We start from the raw sequence: 19,499 nt of genomic DNA on the forward strand, positions 1-19,499 counted from the left end.
ATTAATGCGTGAACTTAACGAGATTGACGGAAAAATGGTTCTGAAGCTGTAGCTCGGTCATTCTTTGATCAATCGAGATGAAATTTAGTACACTTCATGTCGACCATGAACTGTGGGTCCATGCCAAATTTGGTGACAGCGCCACCTATGGGTCATGAGATATGAAAAAAGGCTATTTTTGCCCATATCTACTGAATCGTTTGTCAGAAAATTATGATCTTGGTGTCTACGGATTCCTTGGCTCATGCCGCATCTGTCGATATGTTTTATGCCGGCTTTGACCGAATCGCCTGTCCGCCATTTTGAAATTTGTGATAATTTGCTATAACTTTTGAAGTATCGGATATATCGGGGCAAAAATCGGTAGGGAGCTTCGGCATGATGTCCTGAGGAAATCAGAGAATAGCGCCACCTAGGGGTTATAAACTATAACAGTTCTTATAGAACTGCTTATAACTTCTGAATTCTTTGTATGGCATGTAAGCTCTTTTCTGCTGCTCCTTGAGCTGTGTCTACTGAGTGGCACATCTGTCTAAGTCGTATGCATAGAGATCCTGAGTTCATGGGTTTGAATCCAGCCTGAGGCAGGTGTTAGTTTCTTCTATTAAAGTTTTGTTCTTTCCCACTAATTCTTCTTGACCTGTCTGTAGTTCACATATGTTCTATTTTTGCCATATTTTCTGTTGCTGCTCTGCACTGCGGTGGTTCTGCTCTGTCATTGCAACGCTTTGGGTACTTGCTGCGCTTTGTGTTCTTGATGCACCTTGGGTGGTCAGTGAGCATTGGGTTATTGATACCTTCTATGTTGCTTGCTGTGCTTTGGGTGCTCATTGCGCTAAAGGTGCTTGGCCCCGAATCGCTGCTTGCAGCTATATTTATTATTATTATTATTATTCTGCTTCTTCTTCTTCTTCTTAGCCATAGGCGTCTATGGCAGCTCTATGAACCGTACATAGGAAAATGATGAAATTTGGCACAGTTGTAGTGGTGGTCTTAAAAAGTCATGTGACCAAAAATGGGGTCTCTAGTACTAACTCTATAGCGCCACCAGCAGTTCAAAAATTCAATGTTCAAAGGGTTATAACTTCTGATCCGCTTGATCTATGAAAATTCTACTTAGTACACGTGATTGCTCTCCTCATGCTTGTTGATTTTAATACCTTACAGTAAAACTCCACCCATTACAGTAGCGGCCATTTTGAAATGTACAGTATTCCATTTTTTCGCTACTCCTCCTTCAAATGTTGTTCAATTCTTATGAGATTTGGCACAGATGATCTTTGGAGTAAGCCGCATAGAAATGACTGAACAGAATTTTGATATTTATCTTTGTTCAAAAGTAATAAATGCGCAAACTTAACGAGGTTGACGCAAAAATGGTTCTGAAGCTGTAGCTCAGTCATTCTTTGATCAATTGAAATGAAATTTGGTACACTTCATGTGGACCATGAACTTGGGGTCCATGCCAAATTTGGTGACAGCGCCACCTATGGGTCATGAGATAATAAAATAGGCTATTTTTGCCCATAACTTCTGAACTGTTTGTCAGAAAATTATGATCTTGATGTCTATGGATTGCTTACCTCATGCCGCATCTGTCGATGTGTATTATGCCGGGTTTGACCGAACCGCCTGTCCGCCATTTTGAAATTTCACATAATTTGTTATATTTTTTGAACTATTGGACATATCCGCACAAAAATTAGTAAGGAGCTTCGACATGATGTCCTGAAGGTACCTGGGAAGTCAGAGTACAGCGCCACCTAGGGGTTATAAACTATAACAGTTCTCATGGAACTGCTTATAACTTCTGAATACTTTGTCTGATATTAATTTCTTTGTGAAATTGTATTCACTGGTTTATGCCGATTGCAACGATGCCTCGTTTGTCATTTTCCAACATTCTGTTCATGTGTTATTGTAAAGCATATGGTAGATTATTTTTTCGCTACTCCTTTTACAAATGTTGTTTATTTTATGCCAGGTACTGCTCGTATAATGTTTGGAGCAATCCGCACAGAAATGACCGAACAGATTTTTGATATTCTGTTCTCTTTCTTAGAAATACCACTCCAAAGTTGACCGTGCCTGTGACGTTGTCTATTTGTCATAGTAAATTAATGTGACTGTATATTACATTGTATAGCATTACTATACAGAATGATGTTCTTGTCTTCAATCTCATTTGAGCTTTTTGATTCCCATATACATTGTATTTCTGATAGTTCTGCTCTGCACTGTCAGTTCTGCATCTGTGTTGATTGGCACACGTCAATCCTTGAAGCACCTAAGCTGTTTTTTGCTGCCCTTTGAGCTGTGTTAGCTGAGTTGCGCATCTGGTTAACCACATGCCAAGAGATTCTGAGGTCATGGGTTCAAACCCCATGTGCAGTGATATTTTGTCTTAACTTTTTTCTCACTTAAGTTTTGTGATTTTCATACAATACATTGTATTTCAGTTATTTGTGCTCTCTGTTGTTATTTCTGCACGTTTGGTAATTGCTGGATATCAATGTTTACAGCTCTAAATCTCTATTCTATAGCTTGGACACACCAACTCAGTGGTTTAATCATTTACTCAGTGGCGCATGCGGTTAGTGCGTTGCTTTGGGAACCTGAGGTCATGGGTTCGAATCCCAGCTCTTACTTTCACTTATTGAGATTTCCTTTTGTGTTCCCTTTAACACGTTCATCTCGACCTGTCTGGTTTTCCACACGTGTTATATTTTTGCCATCTTTACTGTTGTTGCTCCGCACTGCAGTGGTTCTGCTCTGCATTTGCTTTGCTTCGGGTTCGGGCTCTGTATTGCGCGCTTTCTGCGCTTTGCGCATTTGCTGCGTCGTGTGGTTTTTGCTGTGCTTTGGGTGCTCATTGCGCTGAAGGTGCTTGACCCCGCAATTGCTGCTTGCAGCTATATTTAGGGGTCAAGCACCGAAGGTGCTGAGACACCTATTGGAATTGTACTTTTTTCTTCTTCTTAGCCATTGGTGTCTATGGCAGCCCTATGAACCGTATGTAGGAAAATGATGAAATTTGGCACAGTTGTAGTGGTGGTCATAAATAGTCATGTGGCCAAAAATGGGGTCTCTAGCAGTAACTCTATAGCGCCACCATCATCTCAAAAATTCAATGTTCAAATGGTTATAACTCATGATCCATTTGCGCTATGAAAATTCTACTTAGTACACGTGATTGCTCTCCTCATGCTTATTGTTTTTAATACCTTACAGTAAGACTCCACCCATTACAGTAGCGGCCATTTTGAAATGTATAGTATTTCGTTTTTTCGCTACTCCTCCTTCAAATTTGGTTCAATTCTTATGAGATTTGGCACATGTGATCTTTGGAGTGAGCCGCATAGAAATGACTGAACAGAATTTTGATATTTTTCTTTATTTAAAAGTAATTAATGCGTGAACTTAACGAGATTGACGCAAAATTGGTTCTGAAGCTGTATCTCGGTCATTCTTTGATCAATCGAGATGAAATTTGGTACGCTTCATGTCGACCATGAAATGGGGGTCCATGCCAAATTTGGTGACAGCGCCACCTATGGGTCATGAGATAGGAAAAAAGGCTATTTTTGCGCATAACTTCTGAATCGTTTGTCAGAAAATTATGATCTTGGTGTCTACGGATTCCTTACCTCATGCCGCATCTGTCGATGTGTATTATGCCGGGTTTGACCGAACCGCCTGTCCGCCATTTTGAAATTTGTCATAAATTGTTATAACTTTTGAAGTATTGGATATTTTGGCGCAAAAATCGGTAGTAAGCTTTGGCATGATGTCCTGATTGTATCTGGGAAGTCAGAATACAGCGCCACCTAGGGGTTATAAACTATAACAGTTCTTATAGAACTGCTCATAACTTCTGAATACTTTGTCGGATATTAATTTTCTTTGTGAAATTGTATTCACTGGTTTATGCCGATTGCAACGATACCTCGTTTGTCATTTTCCATCATTCTGTTCATGTGTTATTGTAAGGCATATGGTAAATGATTTTTTCGCTACTCCTTTTACAAATTTTGTTTATTTTATGCCAGGTTCTGCTCGTATAATGTTTGGAGCAATCCGCACAGAAATGACTGAACAGATTTTTCTTGCACCTAGGAATTTTTTTGAGAAAAACCTCTGTAAAGTTGATCGTCCCTGTGATGTTGTCTATTTGTCATAGTTAATTACTTTATATTACATTTTATAGCGTTACTCTACGGAATGTTCTTCTTGTCTTCAATCTCACTTGAGCTTTTTGATTCTCATATACATTGTATTTCTGTGATTTCTGCTCTGCGGTGTCATTTCTACATCTTTGGTGATTGGCATATGTCAATGCTTGCATTTCTGTAATCTCTTTCCTGCTGCCCCTTGAGCTGTGTCTGCTGAGTGGCGCATCCACTAAGTCGTATGCATAGAGATCCTGAGTTCATGGGTTCAAATCCCACCTGAGGCAGGTGTTAATTTCTTCTATTAAAGTTTTGTTCTTTCCCACCTATTCTTCTTGACCTGTCTGTAGTTCACATATGTTCTATTTTTGCCATGTTTTCTGTTGCTGCTCTGCACTGCGGTGGTTCTGCTCTGACATTGCAACGCTTTGGGTACTTGCTGCGCTTTGTGTTCTTGATGCACCTTGGGTGGTCAGTGAGCATTGGGTGATTGATACCTTCTATGTTGCTTGCTGTGCTTTGGGTGCTCATTGCGCTAAAGGTGCTTGGCCCCGAATCGCTGCTTGCAGCTATATTTAGGGGTCAAGCACCGAAGGTGCTGAGACACCTATTGTAATTGTTAGTATTATTATTATTATTATTCTGCTTCTTCTTCTTCTTCTTAGCCATAGGCGTCTATGGCAGCCCTATGAACCGTACATAGGAAAATGATGAAATTTGGCACAGTTGTAGTGGTGGTCTTAAAAAGTCATGTGACCAAAAATGGGGTCTCTAGTACTAACTCTATAGCGCCACCAGCAGTTCAAAAATTCAATGTTCAAAGGGTTATAACTTCTGATCCGCTTGATCTATGAAAATTCTACTTAGTACACGTGATTGCTCTCCTCATGCTTGTTGATTTTAATACCTTACAGTAAAACTCCACCCATTACAGTAGCGGCCATTTTGAAATGTACAGTATTCCATTTTTTCGCTACTCCTCCTTCAAATGTTGTTCAATTCTTATGAGATTTGGCACAGATGATCTTTGGAGTAAGCCGCATAGAAATGACTGAACAGAATTTTGATATTTATCTTTGTTCAAAAGTAATAAATGCGCAAACTTAACGAGGTTGACGCAAAAATGGTTCTGAAGCTGTAGCTCAGTCATTCTTTGATCAATTGAAATGAAATTTGGTACACTTCATGTGGACCATGAACTTGGGGTCCATGCCAAATTTGGTGACAGCGCCACCTATGGGTCATGAGATAATAAAATAGGCTATTTTTGCCCATAACTTCTGAACTGTTTGTCAGAAAATTATGATCTTGATGTCTATGGATTGCTTACCTCATGCCGCATCTGTCGATGTGTATTATGCCGGGTTTGACCGAACCGCCTGTCCGCCATTTTGAAATTTCACATAATTTGTTATATTTTTTGAACTATTGGACATATCCGCGCAAAAATTAGTAAGGAGCTTCGACATGATGTCCTGAAGGTACCTGGGAAGTCAGAGTACAGCGCCACCTAGGGGTTATAAACTATAACAGTTCTCATGGAACTGCTTATAACTTCTGAATACTTTGTCTGATATTAATTTCTTTGTGAAATTGTATTCACTGGTTTATGCCGATTGCAACGATGCCTCGTTTGTCATTTTCCAACATTCTGTTCTTGTGTTATTGTAAAGCATATGGTAGATTATTTTTTCGCTACTCCTTTTACAAATGTTGTTTATTTTATGCCAGGTACTGCTCGTATAATGTTTGGAGCAATCCGCACAGAAATGACCGAACAGATTTTTGATATTCTGTTCTCTTTCTTAGAAATACCACTCCAAAGTTGACCGTGCCTGTGACGTTGTCTATTTGTCATAGTAAATTAATGTGACTGTATATTACATTGTATAGCATTACTATACAGAATGATGTTCTTGTCTTCAATCTCATTTAAGCTTTTTGATTCCCATATACATTGTATTTCTGATAGTTCTGCTCTGCACTGTCAGTTCTGCATCTGTGTTGATTGGCACACGTCAATCCTTGAAGCACCTAAGCTGTTTTTTGCTGCCCTTTGAGCTGTGTTAGCTGAGTTGCGCATCTGGTTAACCACATGCCATGAGATTCTGAGGTCATGGGTTCAAACCCCATGTGCAGTGATATTTTGTCTTAACTTTTTTCTCACTTAAGTTTTGTGATTTTCATACAATACATTGTATTTCAGTTATTTGTGCTCTCTGTTGTTATTTCTGCACGTTTGGTAATTGCTGGATATCAATGTTTACAGCTCTAAATCTCTATTCTATACCTTGGACACACCAACTCAGTGGTTTAATCGTTTACTCAGTGGCGCATGCGGTTAGTGCGTTGCTTTGGGAACCTGAGGTCATGGGTTCGAATCCCAGCTCTTACTTTGACTTATTGAGATTTCCTTTTGTGTTCCCTTTAACACGTTCTTCTCGACCTGTCTGGTTTTCCACACGTGTTATATTTTTGCCATCTTTACTGTTGTTGCTCCGCACTGCAGTGGTTCTGCTCTGCATTTGCTTTGCTTCGGGTTCGGGCTCTGTATTGCGCGCTTTCTGCGCTTTGCGCATTTGCTGCGTCGTGTGGTTTTTGCTGTGCTTTGGGTGCTCATTGCGCTGAAGGTGCTTGACCCCGCAATTGCTGCTTGCAGCTATATTGGTCATTGTTTCTGTTAGTAAATTTTTCTTCTTCCCCAATGGGAGTCTATGGCAGCCCTATGAACCGTATGTAGGAAAATGATGAAATTTGGCACAGTTGTAGTGGTGGTTATAAATTGTCATGTGACCAAAAATGGGGTCTCTAGTACTAACTCTATAGCGCCACCAGCAGTGCAAAATTCAATGTTCAAATGGTTATAACTTCTGATCCGCTTGATCTATGAAAATTCTACTTAGTACACATGATTGCTCTCCTCGTGCTTGTTGTTTTTAATACATTACAGTAAAACTCCACCCATTACAGTAGCGTCCATTTTGAAATGTACAGTATTCCATTTTTTCGCTACTCCTCCTTCAAATGTGGTTCAATTCTTATGAGATTTGGCACAGATGATCTTTGGAGTAAGCCGCATAGAAATGACTGAACAGAATTTTGATATTTATCTTTGTTCAAAAGTAATAAATGCGCAAACTTAACGAGGTTGACGCAAAAATGGTTCTGAAGCTGTAGCTCAGTCATTCTTTGATCAATTGAAATGAAATTTGGTACACTTCATGTGGACCATGAACTTGGGGTCCATGCCAAATTTGGTGACAGCGCCACCTATGGGTCATGAGATAATAAAATAGGCTATTTTTGCCCATAACTTCTGAACTGTTTGTCAGAAAATTATGATATTGATGTCTATGGATTGCTTACCTCATGCCGCATCTGTCGATGTGTATTATGCCGGGTTTGACCGAACCGCCTGTCCGCCATTTTGAAATTTCACATAATTTGTTATATTTTTTGAACTATTGGACATATCTGCGCAAAAATTGGTAAGGAGCTTCGACATGATGTCCTAAAGGTACGTGGAAAGTCAGAGCACAGCGCCACCTAGGGGTTATAAACTATAACAATTCTTATTGATATTATACTGTTATCTCTTTTCTGCTGCCCAATGAACTGTGTCAACTGAGTGGCGCATCTAATTAACCACATGCATTGAGATTCTGAGTTCCTGGGTTCGAATCCCACCTGAGTCATGACGTTTTGTTCTTCCTCATTAATTCTTCTCAACCTGTCTGTAGTTCACATGTGTTCTATTTTTCCATGTTTGCTGTTGTTGCTCTGCATTGTGGTGGTTCTTGCTGTTCTTTGTGAGCTTGCTGTGCTTTGTGAGCTTGCTGTGCTTTGTGAGCTTGCTGTGCTTTGTGAGCTTGCTGTGCTTTGTGTGCTTGCTGTGCTTTGTGAGCTTGCTATGCTTTGTGTGCTTGCTGTGCTTTGTGTGCTTGTTGTGCTTGCTGTGCTTTGTGTGCTTGCTGTGCTTTGTGAGCTTGCTGTGCTTTGTGAGCTTGCTGTGCTTTGTGTGCCTGCTGTGATTTGTGTAATTGCTGTGCTTTGTGTGCTTGCTGTGCATTGTGAGCTTGCTGTGCTTTGTGTGCTTGCTGTGCTGTGTGTGCATTGCGCCGAAGGTGCTTGACCCCGTGTTGCTGCTTGCAGCTATATTTAGGGGCCAAGCACCGAAGGTGCTGAGGCACCTATTGGAACTGTCAGTATTATTATTCTTCATCTTCCCCAATGGGAGTCTATGGCAGCCCTATGAACCGTACGTAGGAAAATGATGAAATTTGGCACAGTTGTAGTGGTGGTCTTAAAAAGTCATGTGACCAAAAATGGGGTCTCTAGTCCTAACTCTATAGCGCCACCAGCAGTGCAAAAATTCAATGTTCAAATGGTTATAACTGCTGATCCGCTTGATCTATGAAAATTCTACTTAGTACACGTGATTGCTCTCCTCATGCTTGTTGTTTTTAATACCTTAAAGTAAAACTCCACCCATTACAGTAGCGGCCATTTTGAAATGTACAGTATTCCGTTTATTCGCTACTCCTCCTTCAAATTTGGTTCAATTGTTATGAAATTTGGCACAGGTGAACTTTGGAGTGAGCCGCACAGAAATGACCGAACAGAATTTTGATATTTATCTTTTTTCAAAAGTAATAAATGCGCAAACTTAACGAGGTTGACGCAAAAATGGTTCTGAAGCTGTAGCTCGGCCATTCTTTGATCAATTGAAATGAAATTTGGTACACTTCATGTGGACCATGAACTTGGAGTTCATGCCAAATTTGGTGACAGCGCCACCTATGGGTCATGAGATATGAAAATAGGCTATTTTTGCCCATAACTTCTGAACTGTTTGTCAGAAAATTATGATCTTGATGTCTATGGATTGCTTACCTCATGCCGCATCTGTCGATGTGTATTATGCCGGGTTTGACCGAACCGCCTGTCCGCCATTTTGAAATTTCACATAATTTGTTATATTTTTTGAACTATTGGACATATCCGCGCAAAAATTAGTAAGGAGCTTCGACATGATGTCCTGAAGGTACCTGGGAAGTCAGAGTACAGCGCCACCTAGGGGTTATAAACTATAACAGTTCTTATGGAACTGCTTATAACTTCTGAATACTTTGTCTGATATTAATTTCTTTGTGAAATTGTATTCACTGGTTTATGCCGATTGCAACGATACCTCGTTTGTCATTTTCCAACATTCTGTTCATGTGTTATTGTAAAGCATATGGTAGATGATTTTTTCGCTACTCCTTTTACAAATTTTGTTTATTTTATGCCAGGTACTGCTCGTATAATGTTTGGAGCAATCCACACAGAAATGACCGAACAGATTTTTGATATTCTGTTCTCTTTCTTAGAAATACCACTCCAAAGTTGACCGTGCCTGTGACATTGTCTATTTGTCATAGTAAATTAATGTGACTGTATATTACATTGTATAGCATTACTATACAGAATGATCTTCTTGTCTTCAATCTCACTTGAGCTTTTTGATTCTCATATACATTGTATTTCTGTTAGTTCTGCTCTGCACTGTCAGTTCTGCATCTGTGTTGATTGGCACATATCAATCCTTGCAGCACCTAAGCTGTTTTTTTGCTGCCCTTTGAGCTGTGTTAACTAAGTTGTGCATCTGGTTAACCACATGCCATGAGATTCTGAGGTCATGGGTTCGAATCCCATGTGCAGTGATATTTTGTCTTAACTTTTTTCTCACTTAAGTTTTGTGAATCTCATACTATACATTGTATTTCAGTTATTTGTGCTCTCTGTTGTAATTTCTGCACTTTTGGTAATTGCTGGATATCAATGTTTACAGCTCTAAATCTCTATTCTATAGCTTGGACACACCAACTCAGCGGTTAAATCGTTCACTCAGTGGCGCATGCGGTAACTGCTGTGCTTTGGGAACCTGAGGTCATGGGTTTGAATCCCAGCTCTTACTTTCACTTATTGAGATTTCCTTTTGTGTTCACTTTAACACGTTCTTCTCGACCTGTCTGGTTTTCCACACGTGTTATATTTTTGCCATCTTTACTGTTGTTGCTCCGCACTGCAGTGGTTCTGCTCTGCATTTGCTTTGCTTCGGGTTCGGCCTCTGTATTGCGCGCTTTCTGCGCTTTGCGCATTTGCTGCGTCGTGTGGTTTTTGCTGTGCTTTGGGTGCTCATTGCGCTGAAGGTGCTTGGCCCCGCAATTGCTGCTTGCAGCTATATTGGTCATTGTTTTTGTTAGTAATTTTTTCTTCTTCCCCAATGGGAGTCTATGGCAGCCCTATGAAGCGTATGTAGGAAAATTATGAAATTTGGCATAGTTGTAGTGGTGGTCATAAATAGTAATGTGGCCAAAAATGGGGTCTCTAGCAGTAACTCTATAGCGCCACCATCATCTCAAAAATTCAATGTTCAAATGGTTATAACTGGTGATCCATTTGCTCTATGAAAATTCTACTTAGTACACGTGATTGCTCTCATCCCGCTTATTGAATTTGATACTTTACATTAAGACTCCACCCATTACAGTAGCGGCCATTTTGAAATGTACAGTATTTCGTTTTTTCGCTACTCCTCCTTCAAATGTGGTTCAATTCTTATGAGATTTGGCACAGGTGATCTTTGGAGTCAGCCGCATAGAAATGACTGAACAGAATTTTGATATTTTTTTTTATTCAAAAGTTATTAATGCGTGAACTTAACGAGATTGACGGAAAAATGGTTCTGAAGCTGTAGCTCGGTCATTCTTTGATCAATCGAGATGAAATTTGGTAAACTTCATGTCGACAATGAACTGTGGGTCCATGCCAAAATTGGTGACAGCGCCACCTATGGGTCATGAGATATGAAAAAAGGCTATTTTTGCCCATATCTACTGAATCGTTTGTCAGAATATTATGATCGTGGTGTCTACGGATTCCTTGGCTCATGCCGCATCTGTCGATATGTATTATGCCGGCTTTGACCGAATCGCCTGTCCGCCATTTTGAAATTTGTGATAATTTGCTATAACTTTTGAAGTATCGGATATATCGGGGCAAAAATCGGTAGGGAGCTTCGGCATGATGTCCTGAGGAAATCAGAGAATTGCGCCACCTAGGGGTTATAAACTATAACAGTTCTTATAGAACTGCTTATAACTTCAGAATTCTTTGTATGGCATGTAAGCTCTTTTCTGCTGCTCCTTGAGCTGTGTCTACTGAGTGGCACATCTGTCTAAGTCGTATGCATAGAGATCCTGAGTTCATGGGTTTGAATCCAGCCTGAGGCAGGTGTTAGTTTCTTCTATTAAAGTTTTGTTCTTTCCCACCTATTCTTCTTGACCTGTCTGTAGTTCACATATGTTCTATTTTTGCCATGTTTTCTGTTGCTGCTCTGCACTGCGGTGGTTCTGCTCTGTCATTGCAACGCTTTGGGTACTTGCTGCGCTTTGTGTTCTTGATGCACCTTGGGTGGTCAGTGAGCATTGGGTTATTGATACCTTCTATGTTGCTTGCTGTGCTTTGGGTGCTCATTGCGCTAAAGGTGCTTGGCCCCGAATCGCTGCTTGCAGCTATATTTATTATTAGGGGTCAAGCACCGAAGGTGCTGAGACACCTATTGTAATTGTTAGTATTATTATTATTATTATTATTATTATTATTCTGCTTCTTCTTCTTCTTAGCCATAGGCGTCTATGGCAGCCCTATGAACCGTACATAGGAAAATGATGAAATTTGGCACAGTTGTAGTGGTGGTCTTAAAAAGTCATGTGACCAAAAATGGGGTCTCTAGTACTAACTCTATAGCGCCACCAGCAGTGCAAAAATTCAATGTTCAAAGGGTTATAACTTCTGATCCGCTTGATCTATGAAAATTCTACTTAGTACACGTGATTGCTCTCCTCATGCTTGTTGCTTTTAATACCTTACAGTAAAACTCCACCCATTACAGTAGCGGCCATTTTGAAATGTACAGTATTCCATTTTTTCGCTACTCCTCCTTCAAATGTTGCTCAATTCTTATGAGATTTGGCACAGATGATCTTTGGAGTAAGCCGCATAGAAATGACTGAACAGAATTTTGATATTTATCTTTGTTCAAAAGTAATAAATGCGCAAACTTAACGAGGTTGACGCAAAAATGGTTCTGAAGCTGTAGCTCAGTCATTCTTTGATCAATTGAAATGAAATTTGGTACACTTCATGTGGACCATGAACTTGGGGTCCATGCCAAATTTGGTGACAGCGCCACCTATGGGTCATGAGATAATAAAATAGGCTATTTTTGCCCATAACTTCTGAACTGTTTGTCAGAAAATTATGATCTTGATGTCTTTGGATTGCTTACCTCATGCCGCATCTGTCGATGTGTATTATGCCGGGTTTGACCGAACCGCCTGTCCGCCATTTTGAAATTTCACATAATTTGTTATATTTTTGGAAATATTTGACATATCCGCGCAAAAATTAGTAAGGAGCTTCGACATGATGTCCTGAAGGTACCTGGGAAGTCAGAGTACAGCGCCACCTAGGGGTTATAAACTATAACAGTTCTTATGGAACTGCTTATAACTTCTGAATACTTTGTCTGATATTATATTTTTGCCATCTTTACTGTTGTTGCTCCGCACTGCAGTGGTTCTGCTCTGCATTTGCTTTGCTTCGGGTTCGGGCTCTGTATTGCGCGCTTTCTGCGCTTTGCGCATTTGCTGCGTCGTGCCGTTTTTGCTGTGCTTTGGGTGCTCATTGCGCTGAAGGTGCTTGACCCCGTATCGCTGCTTGCAGCTATATTTATTCTTACTCTTGTCCAATGGGAGTCTATGGCAGCCCTATGAACCGTAAGTAGTAGAGTGATGAAATTTGGCACAGTTGTAGTGGTGGTCCTAAAAAGTCATGTGACCAAAAATGGGGTCTCTAGCAGTAACTCTATAGCGCCACCAGCAGTGCAAAAATTCAATGTTCAAACTGTTATAATTGGTGAACCATTTGATCTATGAAAATTCTACTTAGTACACGTGATTGCTCTCATCCCGCTTATTGAATTTGATACTTTACAGTAAGACTCCACCCATTACAGTAGCGGCCATTTTGAAATGTACAGTATTTCGTTTTTTCGCTACTCCTCCTTCAAATTTGGTTCAATTCTTATGAGATTTGGCACATGTGATCTTTGGAGTGAGCCGCATAGAAATGACTGAACAGAATTTTGATATTTTTCTTTATTTAAAAGTAATTCATGCGTGAACTTAACGAGATTGACGCAAAATTGGTTCTGAAGCTGTATCTCGGTCATTCTTTGATCAATCGAGATGAAATTTGGTACGCTTCATGTCGACCATGAAATGGGGGTCCATGCCAAATTCGGTGACAGCGCCACCTATGGGTCATGAGATAGTAAAAAAGGCTATTTTTGCGCATAACTTCTGAATCGTTTGTCAGAAAATTATGATCTTGGTGTCTACGGATTCCTTACCTCATGCCGCATCTGTCGATGTGTATTATGCCGGGTTTGACCGAACCGCCTGTCCGCCATTTTGAAATTTGTCATAAATTGTTATAACTTTTGAAGTATTGGATATATTGGCGCAAAAATCGGTAGGAAGCTTTGGCATGATGTCCTGATTGTATCTGGGAAGTCAGAATACAGCGCCACCTAGGGGTTATAAACTATAACAGTTCTTATAGAACTGCTCATAACTTCTGAATACTTTGTCGGATATTAATTTTCTTTGTGAAATTGTATTCACTGGTTTATGCTGATTGCAACGATACCTCGTTTGTCATTTTCCATCATTCTGTTCATGTGTTATTGTAAGGCATATGGTAAATGATTTTTTCGCTACTCCTTTTACAAATTTTGTTTATTTTATGCCAGGTTCTGCTCGTATAATGTTTGGAGCAATCCGCACAGAAATGACTGAACAGATTTTTCTTGCACCTAGGAATTTTTTGAGAAAAACCTCTGTAAAGTTGATCGTCCCTGTGATGTTGTCTATTTGTCATAGTTAATTACTTTATATTACATTTTATAGCGTTACTCTACGGAATGTTCTTCTTGTCTTCAATCTCACTTGAGCTTTTTGATTCTCATATACATTGTATTTCTGTGATTTCTGCTCTGCGGTGTCATTTCTACATCTTTGGTGATTGGCATATGTCAATGCTTGCATTTCTGTAATCTCTTTCCTGCTGCCCCTTGAGCTGTGTCTGCTGAGTGGCGCATCCACTAAGTCGTATGCATAGAGATCCTGAGTTCATGGGTTCGAATCCCACCTGAGGCAGGTGTTAATTTCTTCTATTAAAGTTTTGTTCTTTCCCACCTATTCTTCTTGACCTGTCTGTAGTTCACATATGTTCTATTTTTGCCATGTTTTCTGTTGCTGCTCTGCACTGCGGTGGTTCTGCTCTGTCATTGCAAAGCTTTGGGTACTTGCTGCGCTTTGTGTTCTTGATGCACCTTGGGTGGTCAGTGAGCATTGGGTGATTGATACCTTCTATGTTGCTTGCTGTGCTTTGGGTGCTCATTGCGCTAAAGGTGCTTGGCCCCGAATCGCTGCTTGCAGCTATATTTAGGGGTCAAGCACCGAAGGTGCTGAGACACCTATTGGAATTGTCAGTATTATTATTATTCTGCTGTTTCTTCTTCTTCTTAGCCATAGGCGTCTATGGCAGCCCTATGAACCGTACATAGGAAAATGATGAAATTTGGCACAGTTGTAGTGGTGGTCTTAAAAAGTCACGTGACCAAAAATGGGGTCTCTAGTACTAACTCTATAGCGCCACCAGCAGTGCAAAAATTCAATGTTCAAATTGTTATAACTGCTGATCCGCTTGATCCATGAAAATTCTACTTAGTACACGTGATTGCTCTCCTCATGCTTATTGTTTTTAATACCTTACATGAAAACTCCACCCATTACAGTAGCGGCCATTTTGAAATGTACAGTATTCCGTTTATTCGCTACTCCTCCTTCAAATTTGGTTAAATTGTTATGAAATTTGGCACAGGTGAACTTTGGAGTGAGCCGCACAGAAATGACCGAGCAGAATTTTGATATTTATCTTTGTTCAAAAGTAATAAATAAGCAAACTTAACGAGGTTGACGCAAAAATGGTTCTGAAGCTGTATCTCGGTCATTCTTTTATCAATTGAAATGAAATTTGGTACACTTCATGTGGACCATGAACTTGGGGTTCATGCAAAATTTGGTGACAGCGCCACCTATGGGTCATGAGATATGAAAAATGGCTTTTTTTGCCCATAACTACTGAATTGTTTGTCAGAAAATTATGATGTTGGTGTTTACGGATTCCTTGGCTCATGCCGAATCTGTCGATATGTATTATGTCGGGTTTGACCACACCACCTGTCTGCCATTTTGAAATTGATCATAAATTGTTATATCTTTTGAACTATTGGACATATTCGTGCAAAAATAGTCAGGGAGTTTCGGCATGATGTCCTGAAGGTACCTGGGAAGTCAGAGTACAGCGCCACCTAGGGGTTATAAACTATAACAGTTCTTATAGTGCTTATATCTTCAGAATACTTTGTCTGATATACATTTTCTTTGTGAAATTTTATTTACTGTTTTTTTCCGATCGCAACAATACCTTGTTTGTCATTTTCCATCATTCTGTTCATGTGTTATTGTAAGGCATATGGTAAATGATTTTTTCGCTACTCCTTTTACAAATTTTGTTTATTTTATGCCAGGTTCTGCTTGTATAATATTTGGAGCAATCCGCACAGACGTGACTGAACAGATTTTTCTGCTGAGTGTCAAATTTTTGAGAAATACCTCTGTAAAGCGGACCGTGCCTGTCATGCTGTCCCTTTGTCATATTAAAAAGAATCTGACAAAATTTGCCCATGTTGTTCATTATTGTACAAAATGTTCTTCACGAATTCAGTGCCATTTAAGTTATCTGATTGCCCTACACTTTGTATTTCTGTTTATTTTTGCTTTGTTGTGTTATTTCTGCCCTTTCAGTGATTGGCATGTCAATGTTTGCAGTTTTGAAGCCTCTTTTCCACAGCCTTTCAACCCATGATTCCTCAGTGGCGCATGCAGTTAGTGCTGTGCTTTGAGAACCTGAGTTCATGGGTTCAAATCCCATGTGCAGTGGTTTTTTGTCTTAACTTTTTTTCTCACTTAAGTTTTGTGATTTTCATACTATACATTGTATTTCAGTTATTTGTGCTCTCTGTTATCATTTCTACACTTTTGGTAATTGCTGGATATCAATGTTTATAGCTGTAAAGCTGTATTCTATAGCTTGGACACACCAACTCAGTGGTTTAATCGTTTACTCAGTGGCGCATGCGGTTAGTGCTGTGCTTTGGAAACATGAGGTCATGGGTTCGAATCCCAGCTCTTGCTTTCACTTATTGAGATTTCCTTTTGTGTTCCCTTTAACACGTTCTTCTCGACCTGTCTGGTTTTCCACACATGTTATATTTTTGAAATCTTTTCTGTTGTTGCTCCGCACTGCAGTGGTTCTGCTCTGCATTTGCTTTGCTTCGGGTTCGAGCTCTGTATTGCACGCTTTCTGTGCTTTGCGCATTTGCTGCGTCGTCTGGTTTTCGCTGTGCTTTGGGTGCTCATTGCGCTGAAGGTGCTTGACCCCGCAATTGCTGCTTGCAGCTATATTTTTAAGATTGTTTTTATACCCTGTTGGCAGTTTTTTATTTTAAGCACAAATTTTTTATATTTATTCTTAGGTCATTTTGCACATCAATAAAATATATATTGATTTAAGAATTGTTAGATATTTATATTGAAAACAAAACAAAAGAAAACAACAATACTAAGTCGAAAGTCATTTTTTGCAGTGCGTAGTAATGAAAATGGGGTGATTGTTAGGGTTCAGGAAATTTCCCTTATTTTCAAATCCCAATGATCCTCAACCTAATTCCTAAATGAATCATTCAGACTCTTATAATAAATTAGAACAGATTTTTTTAAAACTAAATACTACAGCTAAACAAAATACAGTAAATAATTCATTATACATGCACACAGGACTTCAGGGAACATAAATTAATGATAACTTAAATGAATTAGTATTTCAGAATGATTCATTGAAGTGATTTTCTGAACACACTAATTTGCTAAGATGAATGAGACCTCCAGGCCGTACCTGAGAGAAGAATAAGATACACTCTATGCTTGTGTCTAATAGTTGTGTCCATTTATTTAGCCGTGTGTGTGTGTTCAGTAGACCCTGCTGTCTGCACTGTTCTTTGTTATTCATATCCAATCCATTTTCTGGTGGAGAAATAAATGGAATCACATCCTTCATTTTCCTCATTCAATATCCTGTTTCTGTCTGAAATATGTGACATAGTGATAGAAAGTGGGTTGAATGTTGTTTCACGTTGACTTGAAATGCTAGACAGGGATCCATAATCTGCTGTGGCCCCACAAACCTTGTTAATGCAAGAGATCTCTTGTGCAGATGTGACATTAATAGAGAAAGATTCACAGCGGAGGGGTCTCAAACTGCCTAACCTGTGCCTGAGGGTTCGCACTGGTTAAAAACAGTATTTTCCAGTATTGTTCCACAATAAACCCTAGGTGGCACCATTAAAGGCACTGGCATTTTGACAATTCAGATTAGAAATAAGATTGAATGTTTTCTATATTCAGATATGAATTTTAACAGCTCTCTAACCTGCATTAGATTACATTTTTATTGCGCTTTTCTCATTTTCTCTCGATGAGAGATGTAGGTGTATGAAACTATCCCAGAATTCATAATGAGACAGCGATACACAGTTTAGTTTTGTCAGACACTTTCCCTCTTCAGAAATACTTTCTCATCTTTGGATTTGGCAGTTGTGAAATCCCTTTAGGACAATCCCAGACTGAAAATGAATGATCTTCAGTAGCGTTGAGATGCACACCCGTCAATGTTACCTGCTCTCTGTGTGTGTGTGGGTGAGTGTGTTTTTAATGTTGAGTTAGACTAAATTCAACAGATGCCTTGGGCTTAAAAGCAAGCTTCCTGAACACTCTTTAATAAAAACCCGTTCTTCTTTCTTCCCCTGTTAGGGCTCTTGGTGTGCCTCCGGGGAGAGGAAGTTGCCCTCTGATTGGTCCACTGCCCTTTGACCTCATCTATACCGACTACCATGGCTTGCAGCAGATGAAACAGCACATGGGCCTGTCATTCAAACAGCACAGGTAAGTCAAATCCAAACTGCAATGAAACTTCAGGTCAAGTCTGCAAAGCACACAGAATGTTGGCTGCACCGAAAGCTTGGCACACAGTTAATGTAATCAGGTATTATTGAGAGAGTTTGTTTGTACACCAGCAATGTATTAAAGCATTTCTGGTAGCTACATTTTTTATAATCCACAACAGTTCAAACAAAAGGGATATTTTGAGTGTAGTTAATACACATAAGAGGCGATGCTGATTTTTTTTAGCAGCATTTCATCGCTCTCATTATAATTAATGAAGCTGTTAAGACTCAATGGGCGTGACTTGGGCTGCATCATTCTTTATAGTGGGAGTGATAAGAACAGTCCTACAAAACAAGTCTGACCTCGAAGAGTCAGCTAGACTCGTCTATCAAAATAACAATTAGTTGGCTAGAGTTTTACGAGATAAAGAGATAAACCCAAGAGTTTTTGCTTTTCCACAGCCTTGAAAACATTTTTACTCAACAGACCCAAAGCCACAAATCAATTCTCAGTTTTAGCTTTTATTCTCCAAATTGACTTTTCAAGCTGCAAAGTAAAGGTATTGGTTTATCTCATAGCTTGGATAGATTCTCTATATCTGCTTTAAGTCTGTTCAGTCATGAAACGAATGTACAGTGGGTGCGTTCTATTCGACCGATAGTTGGACTTTGAAGTGGATGTAACACAATATTCCTCCATCTTAAGTAAAATCCAAACCGAAGGGAGCAAATATGTTCAGTTCAAAGGGCACTGAGAAGGGCAAAGGAAATAAGTTACCATCAGTACATCACTTCACCAGAAGTAGAGATGGTTAATCACTCAGATGTGGCTGTGTGCGAGTATTTTCAAATGTTATCATTATACAACATGCAACATCTCCTAAAGGAATTTATTTAGAAACAGGGTCTCCGCAGGTCCTTAAAAACTCTTTAAGATTTTTAAGGTCTGAAAATGTCTTGAAATCTGGAAATTCCAATAAGGAAGTCTTAAATTTCACGTGGGACCTTAAATTTTATGTCAGACTCATCATCCATTTTTTTTCTTTGGGGAGAACCACCAAACCCCCTTTAAGGCTATTTGACAGCCACATTATCCATAATTTAGAGAAAGATGATGAATACTTAAACTTTTGTGTATTTGTGGGCTTTTG

General features: G+C 39.5%; 1 protein-coding gene across 2 annotated transcripts in view; it reads left to right on the forward strand.

Moving 5' to 3' along the window:
- Nucleotides 1-19,499, forward strand: part of LOC135750358 (alpha-1,6-mannosylglycoprotein 6-beta-N-acetylglucosaminyltransferase B) — a 310,954-nt gene that overhangs the window by 194,081 nt on the left and 97,374 nt on the right. For both annotated transcript variants that reach the window (XR_012336391.1, XM_065269168.2), the window contains exon 9: nt 18,215-18,346. Coding sequence is in view for 1 of the 2 variants with exons in the window: in XM_065269168.2 (XP_065125240.1) it covers nt 18,215-18,346 (132 nt within the window). In the remaining variant the exon portion in view is untranslated. The remainder of the gene's footprint in view (nt 1-18,214; nt 18,347-19,499) is intronic.

This window comes from Paramisgurnus dabryanus, chromosome 3 (assembly GCF_030506205.2).
Source record: "Paramisgurnus dabryanus chromosome 3, PD_genome_1.1, whole genome shotgun sequence".
In the NCBI taxonomy this organism is placed as follows: Eukaryota; Metazoa; Chordata; class Actinopteri; order Cypriniformes; family Cobitidae; genus Paramisgurnus; species Paramisgurnus dabryanus.